At 40.9% G+C, this 18703-nt stretch overlaps 1 protein-coding gene across 2 annotated transcripts; it reads left to right on the top strand.

Moving 5' to 3' along the window:
• The first annotated feature begins 10 nt into the window (after positions 1-10).
• On the top strand, positions 11-17905 carry TPMT (thiopurine S-methyltransferase). 2 transcript variants are annotated; one of them, XM_084872757.1, is made up of 9 exons: positions 11-113; positions 2310-2493; positions 3593-3685; positions 5475-5607; positions 12052-12104; positions 12578-12652; positions 14702-14787; positions 16127-16171; positions 17005-17905. In XM_084872757.1, exons 2-9 carry the CDS (start codon positions 2354-2356, stop codon positions 17115-17117), a joined length of 738 nt encoding a protein of 245 aa, XP_084728883.1. In that variant the 5' UTR covers positions 11-113; positions 2310-2353; the 3' UTR covers positions 17118-17905. The 2 variants fall into 2 exon arrangements, with proteins under 2 accessions (XP_084728883.1, XP_084728884.1); XM_084872758.1 differs by lacking the exon at positions 11-113 and adding an exon at positions 411-979.
• Positions 17906-18703: the final 798 nt, after the last annotated feature.

Below are 18703 nucleotides of genomic sequence, written 5' to 3'. Positions count from 1 at the left end.
GGGGCCGGAGGCGGGTTCGAGGCGGGGCGCCGGGGAGGCGGGGCGCGAAGGCCTTGACCTGGCCGCCCCTGGCGGTTCGCAGCTAGACCGTGAGGCAGCGGGCGGCTCGCGCGGTAGGTGCCTGAGGTCCAGGGGAGGCGCGGGCAGCGGTGGGATGAATGGTTCGCTGGGTGCGAGGCTGGGATGGGAGGCCGGAAGCGGCGGCCTGGGAAGGATGCACAGCCCCGCCAGCCCTGCGCATCCCGAAATGGGGTGCAGGGAGCAGAGTGAAATCCGAGCATAACCAGGCAGGGAAGTAAAGGGGCTTGCTGTGAGTCAGTTATGGAAAGTTAAACCAAAGCATTCTTGTGAATCGGTGATTGTTAAGAGAAGTACTTTCCAGAATAGTGAGGGATGCACTGGGGTAGTGTAGGTGGGGGGTGGGGTAAGGAAACTGGGTGCTTTAAATGTTGTATAGCTGCTTGGTGTTAACACAGGTGTAAAAATCCTATGTAAAAGTTCGCTGAGCCATACTCCTAAAATTTGTGTACTTTAGGAAATTTAGCAAAAATTTTTAAGAAGCAGTAACATGTTTTTGTTTAAAGATGGGGGCCCACCCGCAAAAAAATCAGCGACCAAACTGGCACATCTGTTTCCATGTATGGGTAGAAATATTAGTGAAACTTGCCTTTCCTGATGTTTATAACTTGCGGTTTTATCTTGTTTTAGTACGAAACTTTTAATTCTCCAGAAAAGGAGGTGAACAAGTTAAGAAACTGTTAATCTTCTCAGAATTGATTAGGTTATATTCCTGGTGGTCAGTTACATTTCAAGTTTGTATGAGAGGGATAGGATCATAAAATCCTGCTCTGCCTCTATGATAAAATTATGCTTTCCTTTTGTTTTAAGTAGAAAACTGCTTAGTGACATCTCAAGCCCAAAATTTCAGCTGAACATGGAGATAAAAAATACTTCATTGCTTTTCTATACCCAATATCAGGTACTTCCCCCTAACCTCTCAAAAAACTCTGAGAGCCTTGCAAAAGTCATTTGTTTGCTATTCTCAAGAAAAAAATAATTAAATTAGAACCACCAATAATAACATACTAATTCAAACCACTATATAGAAATTAATCCAAACTACTATGTAGAAATTTTATAAATTAAAAAGTAAGACAGTTATTAACTACAGAATAAAAAATATTGTACAGCAAATTAAAAGTAATCACAGAATACTAAGCTGTGGAAAGTATTTACTGAGTCAGAACAATGTGTACTCCATATATTTAATCAAAAATCTGCTATGTCTCTTGAAAGGACAGGGAAAATGAGAAGGGTGTGTGTGTGTGTGTGTGTGTGTGTGTGTGTGTGTGTGTTGGGAAGTTGAAAGAGGGCTAACTGCTTTTCTTCTGTAGAAGCTGCCTAGAAATGAAAAGCAGGAAGATACAAAATACACTTGTTATTTTGAGTATAGAGTTAAATTTCAAGACTTAGCTATAAAAGTTAAAGATGGTTGGGAATGGGAGCTGTTATTTACATAACTGTTGAATCTTTAAATTGCATGCATTGTAGCATTGATTAAAAAAAGTAAACATTTAAAAATACATGGTATATTTACATCATGGAATACTATGCAGATCTTATAAAGAAGGATCTCTTACTCTTTGAGACAGCATAGAGGGACCTGGAGAGTATTGTAGTAAGGAAAATAAGCCAGTCAGAGAAAGACAAGTACCACATGATCTGACTCATATATAGAATCTAATGAACAGAATAAACTGATTAACAAAATAGATCCAGAGACATAGAAGCATGAAACAGACTGATAAATCTCAGAGGGAGGTGGGGGAGATTAATCAAAGAACTTATATTCATATATGCATAACTCCTGGACATAGACTATAGTGTGGGGAAAGCCTAGAGGTTTGTGGGCAGGGTGGAGGAGGTCAATGAAGGGGGGGAAAGGGGGACATCTGTAATACTTTGAACAACAAAGATTAATTCTTTAAAAATTTTAAAGAGTGAGATGCTAGGAAAAAAATTACCTTAAGTTTACAAAAGTTATAAAGTATGAAATGTCTGTTTTTTTCTCCTTTTCCTAACTTAAACCCTTTTATTCTAATTTTAAAATGTAATTCAATTCATTTAAAGATCTTTCCTAATGTGTAAGATGAGGTTGCTTCTGAAAGTAAGTAATTTTTGTATGGCTTTTCCTGAGATGTTGAAATATTTTTTAAGAACCATACTTCTGAGGAGAATAGTTTTTATTTCGTTCTTCAAGAGAATTACAGTGCCCTTAAATGTCAACATTGCAAATATTTTCCACTTAGGCATTAGAGACATCTGCTTGTAAGGCAACAGTACCTACGAAACTATGGATGATGCAAGAACTTCACTTGATGTTAAAGAGTACCCTGATACTGAGGTACAGAAAAACCGAAAACTAACCCTGGAAGAATGGCAAGAAAAGTGGGTGGAGCGCAAAATTGCATTTCATCAAGAACAAGGACACCAGTAAGAAATGTTTGGTATATAACAGAGAAATGCTCTATCAGAGACTGACTTTGGCAATAGAAATAACAGCATAGGCACACATTATTTGACTGATTTTTAAGATGCACATGTTAGCATCTCTGAAAACAGAACCCATCTATGTCATGTCATAGGTGATTGGCAATGCTTTCTCTTCCCCTGGAGTATAAATAATGGTGTGACTTACAATTGAAGGCATCTTAGGTTTATGAAATAGGACTTTTGTTAAGCCCTTGTAGCATCTGTGTATCGGACATGCGTGTTTATACATGCAGCAGATGCTTAAGTGACATGAATGCCTGTATCTTTTTATACTGAAAAGTGGTGTTATTACTTTGCTATCCAATAACATGTGTTCAAATGTTAAAGTATTATATGTACAGGGGAAGAAAAGTTTAAAGCAATTAGCAAGTGAACCAGAATGTTGAGCCACGTGTTAGTAGCAGTAGTAGGCTTCGAAGCAGCGACAATAAATCTCAGGCCAATGCTGAGTCAAGTGGTCATGTCAGACTTTCCGTGTTCCAGGCAGCCGCCTGCCCTTCCCAGCAACATTATTATTGATTGCATTTGCACACCGAGGGTAGTTGGGGCACCCTCCCAGAATCATTGAATGGGTTATCTCTGTCATGTGGATGGCCTTAGAAGAGCCACCTCTCTACAGAGGAATTAACTACAAGAATAGCTAAAACTCTTCAGAGCTCCTTCTGAGACCTGAGTACGCTTTTAGACAGCTTGAAAAGCTCAGTGCGCCCAGAGGCTCCCCTGCATCTCACACACACGGGTAAACACACATATGCCTTGGAGAGAGTAATAAGTTTGAAAACATCAACCAAAGAAATTTGTATTTTATTTTCAATTACTCATCAGGACAGCCCCAGATTTAAGTTAGCTATGTTACTGAGCAAGTTACTTAACCTTCCCGTTTCTTTTTATGTCCACCGGGGATTATAATAATTAATGCTATCTGCTTTGTAAAGTTGTTGGGGATAGTGAGATAATGCATGAAAAGTCCTTAGCGTCCTGCAGTTGTAGTCCTTTCCCCTGCACTGGCTAATTTAAATCTTTTTGTCTTCCTCCCCAGGCTGTTAAAGAAGCATTTGGATACTTTCCTCAAAGGCGAGAATGGACTGAGGGTATTTTTCCCTCTTTGTGGGAAAGCAGTTGAGATGAAATGGTAAGAGCAGATAAACATTAACTCACTTTCTTGTCTTGGTGCAAAGTACTTGAAGCTGAGAGCATTTGTAAAATGGCTGCTGTGGCTTAACTGTGCCCATGAAATTGAGGGCATTTAAACTATTATTAGACTTGATCCTAACCAAGCTGGTTCAGTTGACTGAACCAGAAAAGAGAATTACTTTGAAAACTACCTGCATGAAAAATATTAACTTTATTCAGAGATTGTCTTATTGCCATGTCATAAGTGATGAGAGCAATCTAGAGTGCCGGGGAGTAGCAGCAGCCACCACAGCAGTGGAAGCAGCAGTTTATCTGTGTGCAGACCCAATATTGGAAGAAGATGCTAATTAAAGTGAAGACACTGACCAGAAAGGAGACTGAGATTGACATTGAATCCATAGATAAGGCAGAATGAATCAAAGAACACGTGGAAAAGAAAAAGGAACCCCCTCCCCCCCCCAGCAGTAGAGGCTTATCTGCAGTGGTAAACAGATGGATGATGAGAAGACTACCCTCAGCTGATTATAAAGTTCATAAAAGATGGTTGATAAAACATTGATTTTTGTTAATTTATCTCAGTGAAAACTCACTGGAACTCCAATAAACAAACATTATCTATATCCTCATGCTGTACGTTACACCCCCAGGAGTCATTTATTTTAGAGCAGGAAGTTTGTACTTTTTGAACCCTTCACCCTTGTTGCCCCTCAGCCTCTGGCAACCATCAATCTGTTCTCTTTATCTGTTAATTAATTTGTTTGTTTTTTTTATTTTATTTTTAAATGAAATCATATGGTAATTGTCTTTCTCTTCTGACTTATTTCAATTAGCATAATGCCCTCAAGGTCCACCCTGGTTGTCACAAATGGGAACACTTCTTTTTTTTTGTAGCTGAATAATATTACTTTATGACAAAGTGTTTAATGTTGCTCATCAATCCTTATCTTCTCCATGAGCCTTGTGATTTTTATTGCATGATTTTGCGAGGTGCAGTGATTATTAGGTAGGCATATGTTGCATTATAGCAGAACTGATTGCGTGTGTGTTTAATTTGACATAAAATCAATACTTTGCCTATGTATTTTGTGCCACTAGTAGTGTTTTCTCTGGAGTCCAGAATTCCAAGTCTATGAATTCTGTAATTATAAAGCTTACTAGGAAAATACTAGTTATTTGCATACGATAACTAAATAAATTTCTGGATAGAATGTATTGTAAATGAAAATTATAAGAATGTAAGTAAATGAAAATTGTAAGATTTTTATAGAAATGGTGCTAGTGTTCTAAAGCCATATGCTCCAGTACCGTAGCTACTAGCCGCAGGTGGCTATTTAAATTTAAACTAAATCACACTGGCCAAGACTCAAGTGTGGTTAGTGGCTGATGGACAGCGTAGGTATAGACACGTCCATCATCACTGAAGGTTGTAATGGACAGAGCTGATTGAGAGACATTGGAAAATATTTTTAATCCAAAGGATGCTTTTAAATCAGAAACTCTTCTAATAAAATCCATTTGTAATAAATCAACACTTTAAGGAATAATTTTCCAAAATTAAAAATTATTTTCCTAAAGTCATATAAACAAATTTTTCAGAGTTTCATATAACATATGGTTTGAAAATATATAGATTCACTTGCTGTGGATCTATATGTTCTATGAAATTCTATGAACCTGAATTCATCTAAATCCCTTAAAGTTAAGGAAAATTTACGCTTATTGGGCATATCCTTTTATTTAGTACTGTATTTAAAATAACTTAAGTGTAAATATATGGTTTTATGCAGGTTTGCAGATCGGGGACACAGTGTAGTCGGTGTGGAAATCAGTGAGCTTGGGATACGGGAATTTTTTACGGAGCAGAATCTTTCTTATTCAGAAGAACCAATCAAGGAAATTCCTGGAGCCAAAGTATTCAAGGTTTGTTTTGTTTTTTGTAAATAATTATTTCCATACTCCCACAAAAATGTTTTTCAATATGAATGAGGATACTATGCAAGATTCACTGTATATAAGATTCACTTATAAGTTAAGGATCCAGGGCTTTAAAAGATTGATGGATAGCTAGCCAGCATGGTTTAGTAGTTGAGTATCAACCTATGGAACAGGAGGTCATGGTTTGATTCCTGGTCAGGGCACATGCCTGGGTTACAGACTCCATCCCTGGTGTGGGCATGCAAGAGGCAGCCAATCTATGATTCTCTCTCATTTTTGATTGTAGGGAGCAGATATAGGGTTAAGCCTTGGACTGACCTGATGGCAAAGCCAGAAACAAGTCCCAGCTTAGAGGGTACAGCCCTCTTAGCATGATTAAGCCTGACCTTATGCTCCCCCCCACCCCCAGGTTCTTCCTGGGTAGCTAATGGGCTGTGGGAGATGCAGCAAGTGCTGCCACAACAAGTGAAACTCACAAGGACATGGTAACTATGGTGACCACTACCTTGTTTACCTCTGGCTATAAAATAAAGGCTCAGCTTGCCCTCTGGATCTTTTTCTGTGGCCTTAGCCATGCACCGGAGATCCACCCAGACCCACCTTATTCTCTTTGTCTTTTCTTCAATCCTTCGCTACCCCTCCTCAGGCTCGCTGAACACTTGGCTGTGCTGGCATGGCACAATTTATTTTATTTGATTTTAAAGACAGAGTAAGGGAAAGGTAGAGAGGGAGAAACATCAATTCGTTGCCTCTAGTGTTCACCCCAACTGGAGGTCAAACCCACAAAGCTGAGTATATGCCCTGACCTCAAGTCAAACTGGTGATCTTTCAGTGCACAGGATGATGCTCAACCAATTGAGCCACACCAGCCAGGGCCTATATGATTTTTTTTTTTTTTAATTTATAAATTGTCATTTCTGAAACCTGTCTTGCACCACATCCTGCATGAGACATTGAGAAGATAATACAGTCCCTGCCCTAAAGAATCCTTTAGCTTAGAAGAGAAAAGAGAAATGCAGAGAAAGCTGTCATAAATGGAGTTAAGTGTAATGAATGGCACAGGTATTAAGGGAACAGAGAGGAAATTACCTAACCCAGCCTGGGGGAGCTTCCTGAATGAAGCTTGGTGACTGATAGGGTTGGGACAGGCAGGGCGTCACATCCATGGTCTCAGATGCCCTGCGAAGCTGGTACCTTCAGACTGTGCGGCAAGGTTTTATTTATTTATTTATTTATTTATTATTATTATTATTATTATTTAAATACCAGGTTTAGGACTTTTGGTCCCCCCCCCCCCCTCATTTTGTCTTGCTTGTTTTTTTAGAGAAAGGGAAAGGGAGAGGGATAGAGAGATAAAAAGATTGATAAGAGAGAAACATCATCGATTGGCTGCCTCTTGCACAACCCCACACTGGGGATCAAGCCCACAACTCAGGCATGTATCCTGTCCAGGAATCAAACCAGTGACCTCTTGGTGCGTGGGTCGATGATCAACCACTGAGCCACACTGGCGGGACATGTGCATCAAGGTTTTACGTAGGAACATGACAAGGTCAGATTTTTCTCTGAGTCAACAGACCCTTGTGGCCTCAAGGGCAGTGAATTTGAAGGGAAGGAGCCTCCTCACAGATCAGGCGGGAGGCTGTGAGCAAGTGGTCTGGGAAAGAGATCTTGAAAACTTGAGCTAGGAGGGTGACAGGGGTGCTTAGAGAGCACAGGTGGATTAAAGAAATAATGAGGATGTCAAACTGGGGGTATTTAGTGAGTAACGGAGAGATCAAGAGGATGATGAGTTTGTATTTCCAGAATAGATGACAGGTTGAATGGCAGGGGATAAAGCGAGTTGAAGAGCAAGAGAAAATGAATTTTGTTTGGAGATACTGAGTTTAAGAGACCTGTAGAATGGCACAGGTGTAACTGGCAAATGGTTTTAAGTCTCTGAAAGGCAGGACAGCACTTAGGTTGGAAATAATAGATTTGGAAGTTGTCATCCCATGACCAGAATGGTCCAGAGGCACTGGGGTAAGAGTGTGGGAATAACACTAGTAAAGGCCCTCATGTGAACAGGCAGAGGGGCGAGCCACTTGCATGTGGAAGAGCCTCAGAAGACACGCACGGGAGTGGGGAAGCGAATAGTGAAAAACAAAGGCGTCAGGTGTGCCCTGATCGGAGGCTGTTGGAGTTGGGGAAGCCAAAGTGGGACTGACTGGAGGGGGCCATACTATGTGAGGGGTTTAGGTTATATATTAGGTCTAGTAATAATTAATGTCGTTTTCTAATACTTTTTTAAATGGAATTTATTTAAACAATACAACAAAATTTAATCAACAATATAGTTGCCGTTGTTTTCTACTACTTGTGCCCAACGCTCAGGAAGCATTTTAATCCCTCTGTTGTAAAATTCTTGTGATTTTGATGCAAAAAATTCGGTCAATGCATTTTTGAGGCATTCTTCATTATTAAATTTTTTCCCAAGAAGAAAGTTTTGCAAAGAACGAAACAAATGGTAATCGGAAGGGGCAATATCAGGAGAATATGCAGGTTGAGGGAGAACTTCCCATTCCACTGGCACAGTTTTTCAACAGTGATTCTTGCAGTATGCGGTCGTGCGTTATCGTGGTGAAGAATTACGCCCTTCCGATTAATCAGTGCGGGTTCTTTTTCTCTTAAAGCTTGGGCTAACCTTTCCAATTGGGCACTATACACTGCACTTGTAATGGTTTGGTTAGATGGTAAAAGTTCATAATGAAGAATTCCTTTAAAATTCCACCAAACACACAACATCACTTTTTTCGCATGCAAGTCAGGTTTTGGCGTGGGCTGCGGAGCCTCATTTTTGTCCAACCATTGAGGCCGCCTTTTCAAATTAACATACAGCACCCATTCTTCATCTCCGGTAACAATTTGCTCTAAAAACGGCAAACGGTTTTGACGAGAGAGGAGCGAACTGCAAATTGTGACTCTTTGATTACGGTTGTTGTCTGTCAACTCATGAGGAACCCATTTTCCAAACTTTTGGACTTTGCCAAGTGCACGCAATTGATTGGAAATTGTTTTTTGTGAACAATTTAAAGTTGTCGCCAGCTCTTGTTGGGTAATTTGAGGATTTTGCGCCAAAAGAGCTTGAAGAGCTTCTTGATCAAAATTGGACACACGGCCTCGACCACTCTTGTCATCTAACGAAAAATTTCCCTCGCGAAATTTCTCAAACCAACGCTGGCATTTCCTGGCGCTAACTGCATCTTGACCAAGAGCATTACAGATGTTTTTTGCAGCCTCACTTGCTTTTCTTCCTAATTGGAACTCGTAAAGCATGCAGTGCCGAATATGCTCTTCATCCGCCATCTTCTTAGCCCTAGTTTTGCAACAAAAACCAAACCAAACACAAACTTTTTCAAGCAAAACTTGTTAATTGCACTTCACACGTTCTGTAGATACCACGTGTTTGAAGGTTATGTCAATACAAGTCAACGCCAAGCAAGATTTTAAACGAATGTTGAAAAATGACATTAATTATTACTAGACCCGATATTTGACTTCCTCTGTTGGTCTTGAGTAGGAAGGGTAAAATTTAAGGAAGCTGGCAGTCATTGGCCACACAGGCTGTAGTTTGGCTTCCCAGACTGGTTGCTGGGAGCTTATGGGTCCAAGTTCTCTTGTCTTATGTGGTCTGGCCATTGTTGGTACTTTCAGTCTCTCACAAAGCACTCTCGTTTTTAAATACTGAAATTAATTGCTCAGGACATTAGGAGGCTTGCTAGTACTTTATTTTACAGCTTCCTCCCACCCTATTCGCAGTCATCTAAGAATCTCAGGAGATTGCTCAGTCCAAAGAGGTTAGTCCTGCGTCCAGATGCCTCTTGGATCAATGGTTCTCAGCCCTCATATTTGAAGTCACCTTGGAGCTTTCAAAGTTCCCAGTCGGTCTGACCTCAGACCAAACAAGTCAAAACCTCTGGGTGGGGCTGGCATCAGTACTATTGAAGGTTCCCCAGTGAGTCCAGTTAAGATGCTCTGGCTAGCCTTTGGTTCAGTGGATAGAGCGTCAGCCTGGGGACCAAAGGATCCGGTTTGATTCTAGTCAAGGGCACGTGTCTTGGTTGCAGGCTCCTCCCCAGCTCTGCTTTCCCTCTCTTCCACTCTTCTAAAAATCAATGGAAAAATATTCTCAGGTGAGGATTAACAGGAAGGGAGGGAGGGAGGGGAGATATGCACTGGTTGTTCTCCCTGCCTCCAGGCCCAGCCCCCCAGAGTACCTCTGAACTGGTCAAAGACCCACCCTCTTGTGTTTATAAACCTCTGTTGGCACCCACTTCAGAATATAATCTAAGAGTTTCACATCCTGATGCACTTTGCTAACTTGCCCTTCACCCCTGCCTGCACCCCACCTCTTGACTTCCATCCTCTGGACATGATGGAATCCGTGTCATGATACTCCCCCTTGACTGCACCCCAGCCCAGCTCCTGTAATGTTAGCAGATACACCAACACCCTTTTAAAGCCGCCTCTTGTTCAGCCTTTCCCCAGTCAGTTCCCTGCTCTGTCCTCTGTTCCTATAGTTCTCAGGCACACAACCAGAACAGGACAGGCCGTTCAGCAGTGTCATGTTTCTCTGTGCTCACGCCTCTCTGCTCCACCAGGCTGTCCCCATTGTGGTCAGAGACCCTGTCAAATTCACACCCCTATCTATTGGGTCGGCAACTAAGTAATTGCGTATTTTTTAAAGAAAATCAAAGACAATTTTTTCATGGAACTAAATAACTTTATTCTGTAATGTATTGCCCATTTTGATCAATGACCTTTTGCCATCTTTCAGGCAGCATCATAATCCCACGTTCAAAAAACTTCTGGTTTTTATTAGCAAAAAACTGAATCAGGTACGATTTGACATCATCATCATTATTGAAATTTTTACCATTCAAGGAGTTTTGTAAAGATCGAAACAAAAAGTAATCAGATGGTGCAAGGTCAGGACTATATGGTGGATGTGGCAAAACATCCCAACCAAGCTCCATTAATTTTTGCCGAGTGACCAAAGATGTGTGTGGCCTTGCATTGTCATGATGGAATACAACACCTTTTCGATTTGTCAATTCGGGCCGCTTTTCTTCAACTGCATTGTTTAATTTCGTTAGTTGTTCAATGTAGACATCAGAATTGATCGTTCGGTTGGGTGGTAAGAGTTCAAAGTAGACAATTCCTTTGTAATCCCACCAAACTGATAACAAAACCTTCTTTTGATGAATATCAGCTTTTGATGTTGTTTGAGTTGGTTCACCTGGCCTGCTCCACGATCTTTTCCGCTTGATATTGTTGTAAACAACCCATTTTTCATCGCCAGTTATCAGTCGTTTTAAAAATGGATCATTTTCATTACGTTTCTTTAGCAAATCGCAGCTGCTAATGCATTGCGTTAACTGTGATTCTTTCAGTTCGTGAGGAACCCATGTATCGAGTTTTTGAACATAGCCAAGTTGTTTTAAGTGATTTTCAATGCATGTATGTGATACATGAAGTTTCTCTGCAATCTCACGTGTTGTACTGTGACAGTCCGAATTGATTATTGCTTTGATTAGGGCGTCATCAACTTCAACTGGACGACCAGAGCGTTTTTCATCTTTGAGTGAAAAATTACCAGAACGAAATTTGGCAAACCAATTTTGACACTGCCGTTCTTTTAAGGCTTCGTCACCATAAACAGCACATAACTTTTTATGAGCTTGCGATGCGTTTTTCCCTTTGCGGAAATAAAAAAGCAAAATATGACGAAAATGTGCCTTTTGATTTTCCATTTTTCAACGAATGCCAAACGAAAACTACAAAACAGATCAAAAAACTTTTTTTTACTGATTAACAGCTGAATAGCCAACTATCAAATAACAAAATGTGTTTTACATTTGTACTACGTCTGCAAACCTAAAAATTCAACTGAAGCCATATATGTGTGAAACCCGCAATTACTTAGCTGCCGACCCAATAGAACCAGGGTGGTCCTAGCCGCAAAGCACTCAGAAAACAATGCTCATAGACAAATGAATGAAAGAACAAAGGGACGTCACCCCAACTGCACTTTTCATGAGTAACTTTGAATATATTTTACCTTTCTCTGTCAGCTTACCTGGTCATTGATTGAACTGGACTCTGCTAAGATATTGCTAAATTTTAACAAGTTAATGAGGTTAATCTCTCTTTATTTTCTCCTTGAGTTGATCCAAAAGAACCAGGTTTTTTAAAAAGTACGTCATTAAAAAATGTTTTCCAGTAAAAATTTATTTTCAATAAGAACATTATTTATAGTAAAATTGCATCCTTTATATTTAATTGTGCATTTTTTCTCCACCACCTTTGTTTTTCCCCTCTTTTCTTTCATTTAGTACTCAGATATCTCCTAATAAGTAGCAATTTTTTTTCTTGACTTTTTCATTACAGAGTTCTTCGGGAAACATCTCATTGTACTGTTGCAACCTTTTTGATCTTCCCAGGTAGGACTGAATACTACCTCTGCACTTTTAAAAACCTCAGTACTTGCTGGCAGTGCTGCGTATGAGGGCAGGTCTTTCCTCTCCCCCATCCACGTGTAGTAGCACTCACAAAGCATTGATTTGAGTTTGTTCTGCAGTTATTTTTATCGTAGGCTACATGTCTCACAAAAAAATCAGTGAGGCCGGCAGTCATTAAACACGTCCTACCTCCCACTATTTTTGTCCTTGGAGAGCTTCCAAACTATGGAAAACATTATCATGACCCTAGATAAATAAGTAGATAAATAAGTAAAAGGAAGGGAAAGCAAGACAGGTGTCACCTTCCCACCCAGGTCTGTCACACCGTGTATGTGTGACAGACCTGGGTGGGAAGTACCAGCATGCACCGTGGGAAACACTGTTCAATGTGTTAAAGATCTGATGTTTCTTACATAAAATGTTGTAATTGGTTTTTCTTTTTTTTTTTCTTATAGAACAAATATTGGCAAATTTGACAGGATTTGGGATAGAGGAGCATTCGTTGCTATTAATCCAGGTGATCGTAAACGGTTAGTAATTTGGTTTCTTTAATTATGTTGGCTTTTCATTTTTTTCTTCCTTACTTTATTTTTTTAATTTATTTTTTGCCTTCTTAATTTAGTATGCTATGCTTTTTCTGGATTCTAGATAATTAGCTAGACTTTTACTGGTTTAAAGTAGCATTTTGTATTTGAAATTGTAGCTTTCTTTTGCATTTCTCTTTTTAAAAAAAAATATGTTTTTATTGATTTCAGAGAGGAAGGGAAAGAGAGATAGAACAATCAATGATGAGAGAGAATCATTGATCGGCTGCCTCTTGCATGCCCCCCCACTGGGGATTGAGCCCACAACTTTGACTGGAATCGAACCCAGGACCCTTCAGTCTGTAAGCTGACACTCAATCCACTGAGCCAAACTGGCTAGGGATGCTTTTCTCTCTTATACTTGCAATTCTTCTGTTACTTTCAGTTATTCAACAAATACATATTCAGTTCCTACTATGCTCTAAATATATCCTATGCCAGATATTGGGGAAATAATTGGACAAATTGTACATGGCATTTGCCATTACCATTTTTATATTTCCAGCTCTGTTCTCTCTCCCAAACATGCACATCACATTTCCAGGGTCTGCTTGGCATTTTCCGTGTGACATCTGTGTCCTTTATCCACTCAAAATTTCACCTGAAACCTCTCTGTACCCACAAAACACCATGTTTGTGTACTAAACTTAGTTATGCTAAATGTCTAACTTTGTAGGTGTTTCCATTCCCTACAGATGTTCATCTGTTTTGTGGTTAGTCCCTCCAGGGGCTTTGGTTTGCCTGGGTAAACTCCACAGCACAGTGGGGAGCAAACTGGAAGTCACAAAGCTCATTGTACGGGCGGACCATGCCTCTGGTGTGCCAAGAGCCAAAGCTCCTCCCTCGGAGCTGGATAGGCTGTCCATCTCTGTCTGTCTGTCTCTCCTGCCTCTCTACCTCCCTGTGTGGATGTCGTCTGTCCTCCCACCCTGACCACCCAGCTTTCTCTGCTTGCTCCATTTCTGCTCCCACCTATCAGACTTGCTCACCACCCTCAGCCTCTTTACCACACAGCACAGCAGCTCCAGCTCTCAGTGCAATGACCACAGCTAACCAGCAACTCCTTGTTGGGTCTCTTAATTTCCTTCTCTGGTGGAATCACTTGACTGGTTCCACTCATCGTTCTATCCTGGGCCCCATCCTGGCTCCTGGTCGGGGCTCCTGATGTGCCCTATCCAGGTGAGGTTCTCTCGCTGAACCAAACAGACATGGCTGGGAAGTGGTGTAACATGCTCCCTTGCCACCTACCACAAAGGAACTGCTTCAGAAACTCACGGTTTATACCAAACTTGCAGAACCAGATTTCATACTGCCTTGAATCTTTGCCTGTTAGTTTTGTCTCTCCCCAGATAAACAGAGGGGGGAGGTTGTGTTCTGTACCTCCTACATGTGCCCTTGGAGAGGTCCCAGTCATCCAGGACACTTGTTACCCTACAGTAAGCATGTCAAACTCAAAGGCTTAAACGGGCCAAATAACCGAGGCATGCACCCTACGGGCCTCGAGTTTGGCATGCTTGCCCTACAGCAAGCCATGTCCCACAGTAAACCTACAGAATCAGTCTGTGGGGATGGAGCCCAAGCATCTTTTCTCTGAGCAAGCGCCCAGGTGATTTTGGGACCAGCCTGGGAAGAGGTGTGTCTGCCCCAGAGCACCCGCTGGCCCTTTGGGATGAATGTGTTCGAAGTGGCCAGGCCTCTGGGTGCATCGGGGTGGAAGTGGTCTCTGCTCGTCTCGTTGTGAAGTCTTCTGGTCTGAGGGGTCTGGAAGCAGCCTCATCTTCACACCCATCTTTATTATTTCCCAGTTTAGGCAGATGACATAATTTGTGTAACCCATTTCTGACTTTTAGAATGAGAATCGGCTTCGCAGGGTTGTTAGGAGAAATAAGCTCAGTGATGTAGATGAAAGTAGGGGCTGCCTTCCCTCCCTGCCAGGCCTTGCCTTTGTAGAGAATTCTAACGCGCACTTTTTCTGTGTGCTTTTGTTTGTTTCAGCTATGCAGATATAATGCTGTCCCTAATGAGAAGAGGGTTTCACTACCTCTTGAGTGTTTTTTCTTATGATCCAACAAAATATGGAGGTAAAGTCTTTTTGTTTTCCTAATTGCCTCATTTCCTGATTTAATTCTATGACATGAATAGCATTCATTTTCTCCTAATTTATCCCACAGGAAGTATAGTGCTTATAACACACATACTTGAAGATGCGTCTAGTTTTGGCTAATGGAAACTATAAACTTTTTCTCTCTTCCCACTGGGTACATATTTTTCTCATATTCCATTCCCATTTTGTTCATTCACTGCTCAAACGATAAACGAGGGGGAGGAGTGGATGAACCTAATGTAAAAGAGAAGTCTGATGAGTAGGAGGAAGAGAGCTTTGGTTGCTTTGCTATAGAGCGAGCACAGCTATGGCATCCGTGGTGGTGGGGACGATCTGGGCAGGTGCCTATGGGTGCACGCACACAAGCACCCTCTAGGAGAATGGTGTCAAAAATGGACATGGGGAGGTAGGAGATGTGCAAGAAAAGCTCTAAAACTATTGCTATTTAATTTATGAAATTTTATAATTTATTGATTGAATTTTTTATAACAATCTTTGTTTTGAATTTGTAAAAGTGCTATTTTTTCTGGACCCATTTTAATGTGTTTGAACATTAAAGCTTAACTTTTGTCATCACTGAATTTTGTCTTCAGGAAGATTTGAAAACCAACTACACTTTTCATTTCTAAAAATTCTGTTTGATGTTTAATTTGCTTTTTAAAAAAGTACTGTGTTTTAGAAACATTTATATATGTTAGTGTTTTTTTCTCTTTAAATCATCTTAAAAACTCATTAAAAGATGAGACCTGTTGTTCTTAATTAAATCTGGGACAATTGGATGAAAATAGAAATTAATGGAGACAGATATCAGCTCTGCTAATCTGATTTCAATTTCACTCCTGAACAGCAGGCTTAGGGAGGGGGCTTTGGGAAGAACACAAAGCAAGCAGTGCTCAGAAGAGAGCTCTAGAGAGGGGCCGAAGCTAAGTTTCCTTTAAAGCTAATGGCCCTCAGCAATTTGGAGGATGTATAGAATGTAGGGCTTGCAGAAGCAGGAGACAATCAATATCCCAGACAGTGAAGAAAACTCCAGGGAATTTGTTAATGAACTCCCGTATGATTTCAGTGTTCCCAAGTCCCATGGCTGGCTCAGCCACCTCATCTCTGCTGGAGATGGACACCCACCTCAGTAAGCCAGGCTTTGGTATGAGATGGTAGAAAAGCAGCAGCAGAACCTGTCACATGCTCACCTATTTGGCTAATCAAGTTGTATGTAGAGTAAGGGTACCTGGGTCATTGGAAATAAGCTGAGAAGTGGGTCCTGAGAATCTCTCTCTCTTTAGAATGAGATCTAACCATGTTTTTCTTTTACCTAGGCCCACCATTTTATGTATCAGACGATGAAATTAAAGGACTGTTTGGTAAGTAATGAATGTATGCTGTAACTTTTTAAATAAAGCCAACAGTTAGCTTTTCTGAGCTATGATCAAACTATTATTATCTAGTGTGCTGGGCCAGCTCAGCCAAGGGTTTGGTGAGCCTGAGGGAGGGGGTGAAGGATGTAGAAAAGACAGAGAATAAGCTGGGTCTAGGTGGATCTCCTGTGCCTGGATGAGGCCACATTGCGATGTCCAGGAGGCAAGCTGAGCCTTTATTTTATAGCCAGAGGTAAACAAGGTAGTGGTCACCATAGTTACCATGTCCTTGTGAGTTTCACTTGTTTGGGCAGCACTTGCTGCATCTCCCACAGCCCATTAGCTACCCAGGAAGAACTTGGGGGGGAGAGGGGTCATAAGGTCAGGTTTAATCATGCTAGGAGGGCTGTGCCCTCCAAGCTGGGACTTGTTTCTGGCTTTGCCAACAGGTCAGTCCAAGGCTTAACCCTATAGCTGCTCCCTAGAAGTATAAAATTTAAAGGTCAGAAAACATTTTATTGAAGACTGTTTTGTCCTAGAAAAGGAGAGATCTCTGTAATATGCCTTTTATTTTTGTAATATGCCTTTTTAGCTAAGTAGTATGCTTATGTTGAAGACATTTGAATTCTCCCAGAGAGATGGTTTGTTTAGTTTGGCTCTTAAGTGTTATAAGGGATCATTCACAGTTCAGAATTTGTCTTAGTAATTCCCCATTTTCATTAGAAAAAAAAAGAAAAATCTTCAGTACTGTTTTTCAAATCATTTGATGTGTTTTCAGAAGAACCCCCGATTGCATTCTTCATGAAGTTTTAACTTGTTACCCTTTCTTCTTGTTTCAGGTTCAGTATGCAATTGTCAGTGTCTTGAGAAAGTAGATGCATTTGAAGAAAAACATAAAAGTTGGGGAGTTGACTACCTTGTTGAAAAGTTATATCTTCTTACAGAAAAGTAAATAAGACATAAATAAATAAAAGCAAATAACATCAAGTTTTAGAGAAATTCAAAATCATGCTAAGGCATGAAAATACAATGTATGGCCTTTGAAAAAATTGTTCACAAATTACATCATAGTAATGTGTGTAACTTTTTAGAAAAAAACAACAATCACATACTAAAATGTTAAAGTAGCTGCCTTTGGAAAGGAGAATATGATTGGGGGGTTGTGTGGGTAAAAGATTATATCTATGTGTTTTACTTACAAATTGATTTTTTACAATCACCATGTTTTACCTCTAAATTTAAAAATAAAAGAGAATGCAATGCATATAACTTAAATATAATAGAAATAGAAAAATTGTTATTCTTTATGAAATTTAGAACCATTGGGGAAATGTAACACTTTGATAGGGTTTAAGGTAAAAGAAAGTGGTCTCAGAAATTATATAAAATAATAGCTTTTCCTATATAGCTTCATATTATTTTCATCCTACCACCACTGCTTTTCACATTTTTCTCTTTATGTAATTTTATATGTAACAGAATCAAGAAAATGTTTTAAATTAATTAAATAAACCGATCTATATGCAACAAAATATTGTTCCTCTGTTCTCTTTGTTGGCTAGAGGTAGTGTCTATAACTTGCACCCACATTTATTTTAAAAATAAATTTTTTCAAAAGTTTTTTTCTGAATTTGGCAATTTTTTGTTTATTTTAATTTAATCTTTTTTAAATTACAGTCTTATGAAGTGCAGTGTACTTGGGACTGGATTCAGAACTACTCATAAACGTTTAGATTCAGTATTTCTCAGTGTTTCATTAACGATCATATTTTGTTAAATCAGACATCCCTCTCAAATTGCACTACCTAGAGCTAATTGATTTAGATTGTTTGGTTCACGTTACTAGGATGGCTTATTATTAAGAATGTGGGAGCCTGTGGGAACCATGCTGCTTTCGTGGGAATCAGGAGGGACCCGTGCTGATTCCACGGGAGGCGGGCCCGCCGTCTCCTTTCCAGGCCTGCGCTCAGCCGTGGAGGCTGCAGGCCACCCCCTGTCCCTGTCCGTGTCTGCTCTGGCTCCAGGGGGCCAGACGGAGCCAGGCATGGCAATGAAGCAAGCATTCTGCCAGGCCAGGCTGCTTACGTTGCCCACACTCAGCGGCCGCCCCCCTGGGACTGGGGACTCTGGGGAGGCCGCGAGGACTGGGTGCCGCCATCTTTGTGACGAAGTGATGGTATATTACCCTTTTATTAGATAGGACTAGAGGCCCGATTCACAAAATAGGCCTGCGCAATCCTGGCTGCCTCAGCCCTCACAGCCCCAGCTTCATCTGGAAGGTCATCTGGACAATCATTCAGCTGTTTGGCTGTTTGGTCAATTTGCATATCACCCTTTTGTTATTATAGACTAGAGGCCCGCTGCATGTGATTCGTGCACTGGTGGGGGGCGTGGCCTGTGAGGATCCGCCCGCTGTGTGAGCACTGCTGGTCAGCCGAGCAGCTGTGGACCCGCCCTCTGCGACTGCTTCTGGACCAGCATCTTCTGTGGAGCCAGAGCACTCGCCTCTCCAGGGGACTCGGTTGAGGCTGGGCCCAG

The sequence above is a fragment of the Pipistrellus hanaki genome (genome assembly GCF_964339955.1).
Source record: "Pipistrellus hanaki genome assembly, chromosome: 2".
Lineage (NCBI taxonomy): Eukaryota > Metazoa > Chordata > Mammalia > Chiroptera > Vespertilionidae > Pipistrellus > Pipistrellus hanaki.
This window is presented reverse-complemented; position numbering and strand designations above follow the sequence as displayed.

Excerpts from the sequence above, each read along its gene's own strand:
- TPMT (XM_084872757.1), top strand. The coding sequence starts at position 2,354 with ATGGATGATGCAAGAACTTCACTTGATGTTAAAGAGTACCCTGATACT. Across the intron at positions 2,494-3,592 it reads CATCAAGAACAAGGACACCA|GCTGTTAAAGAAGCATTTGG; the intron begins GTAAGAAATGTT and ends CTTCCTCCCCAG. Across the intron at positions 3,686-5,474 it reads AAAGCAGTTGAGATGAAATG|GTTTGCAGATCGGGGACACA; the intron begins GTAAGAGCAGAT and ends GGTTTTATGCAG.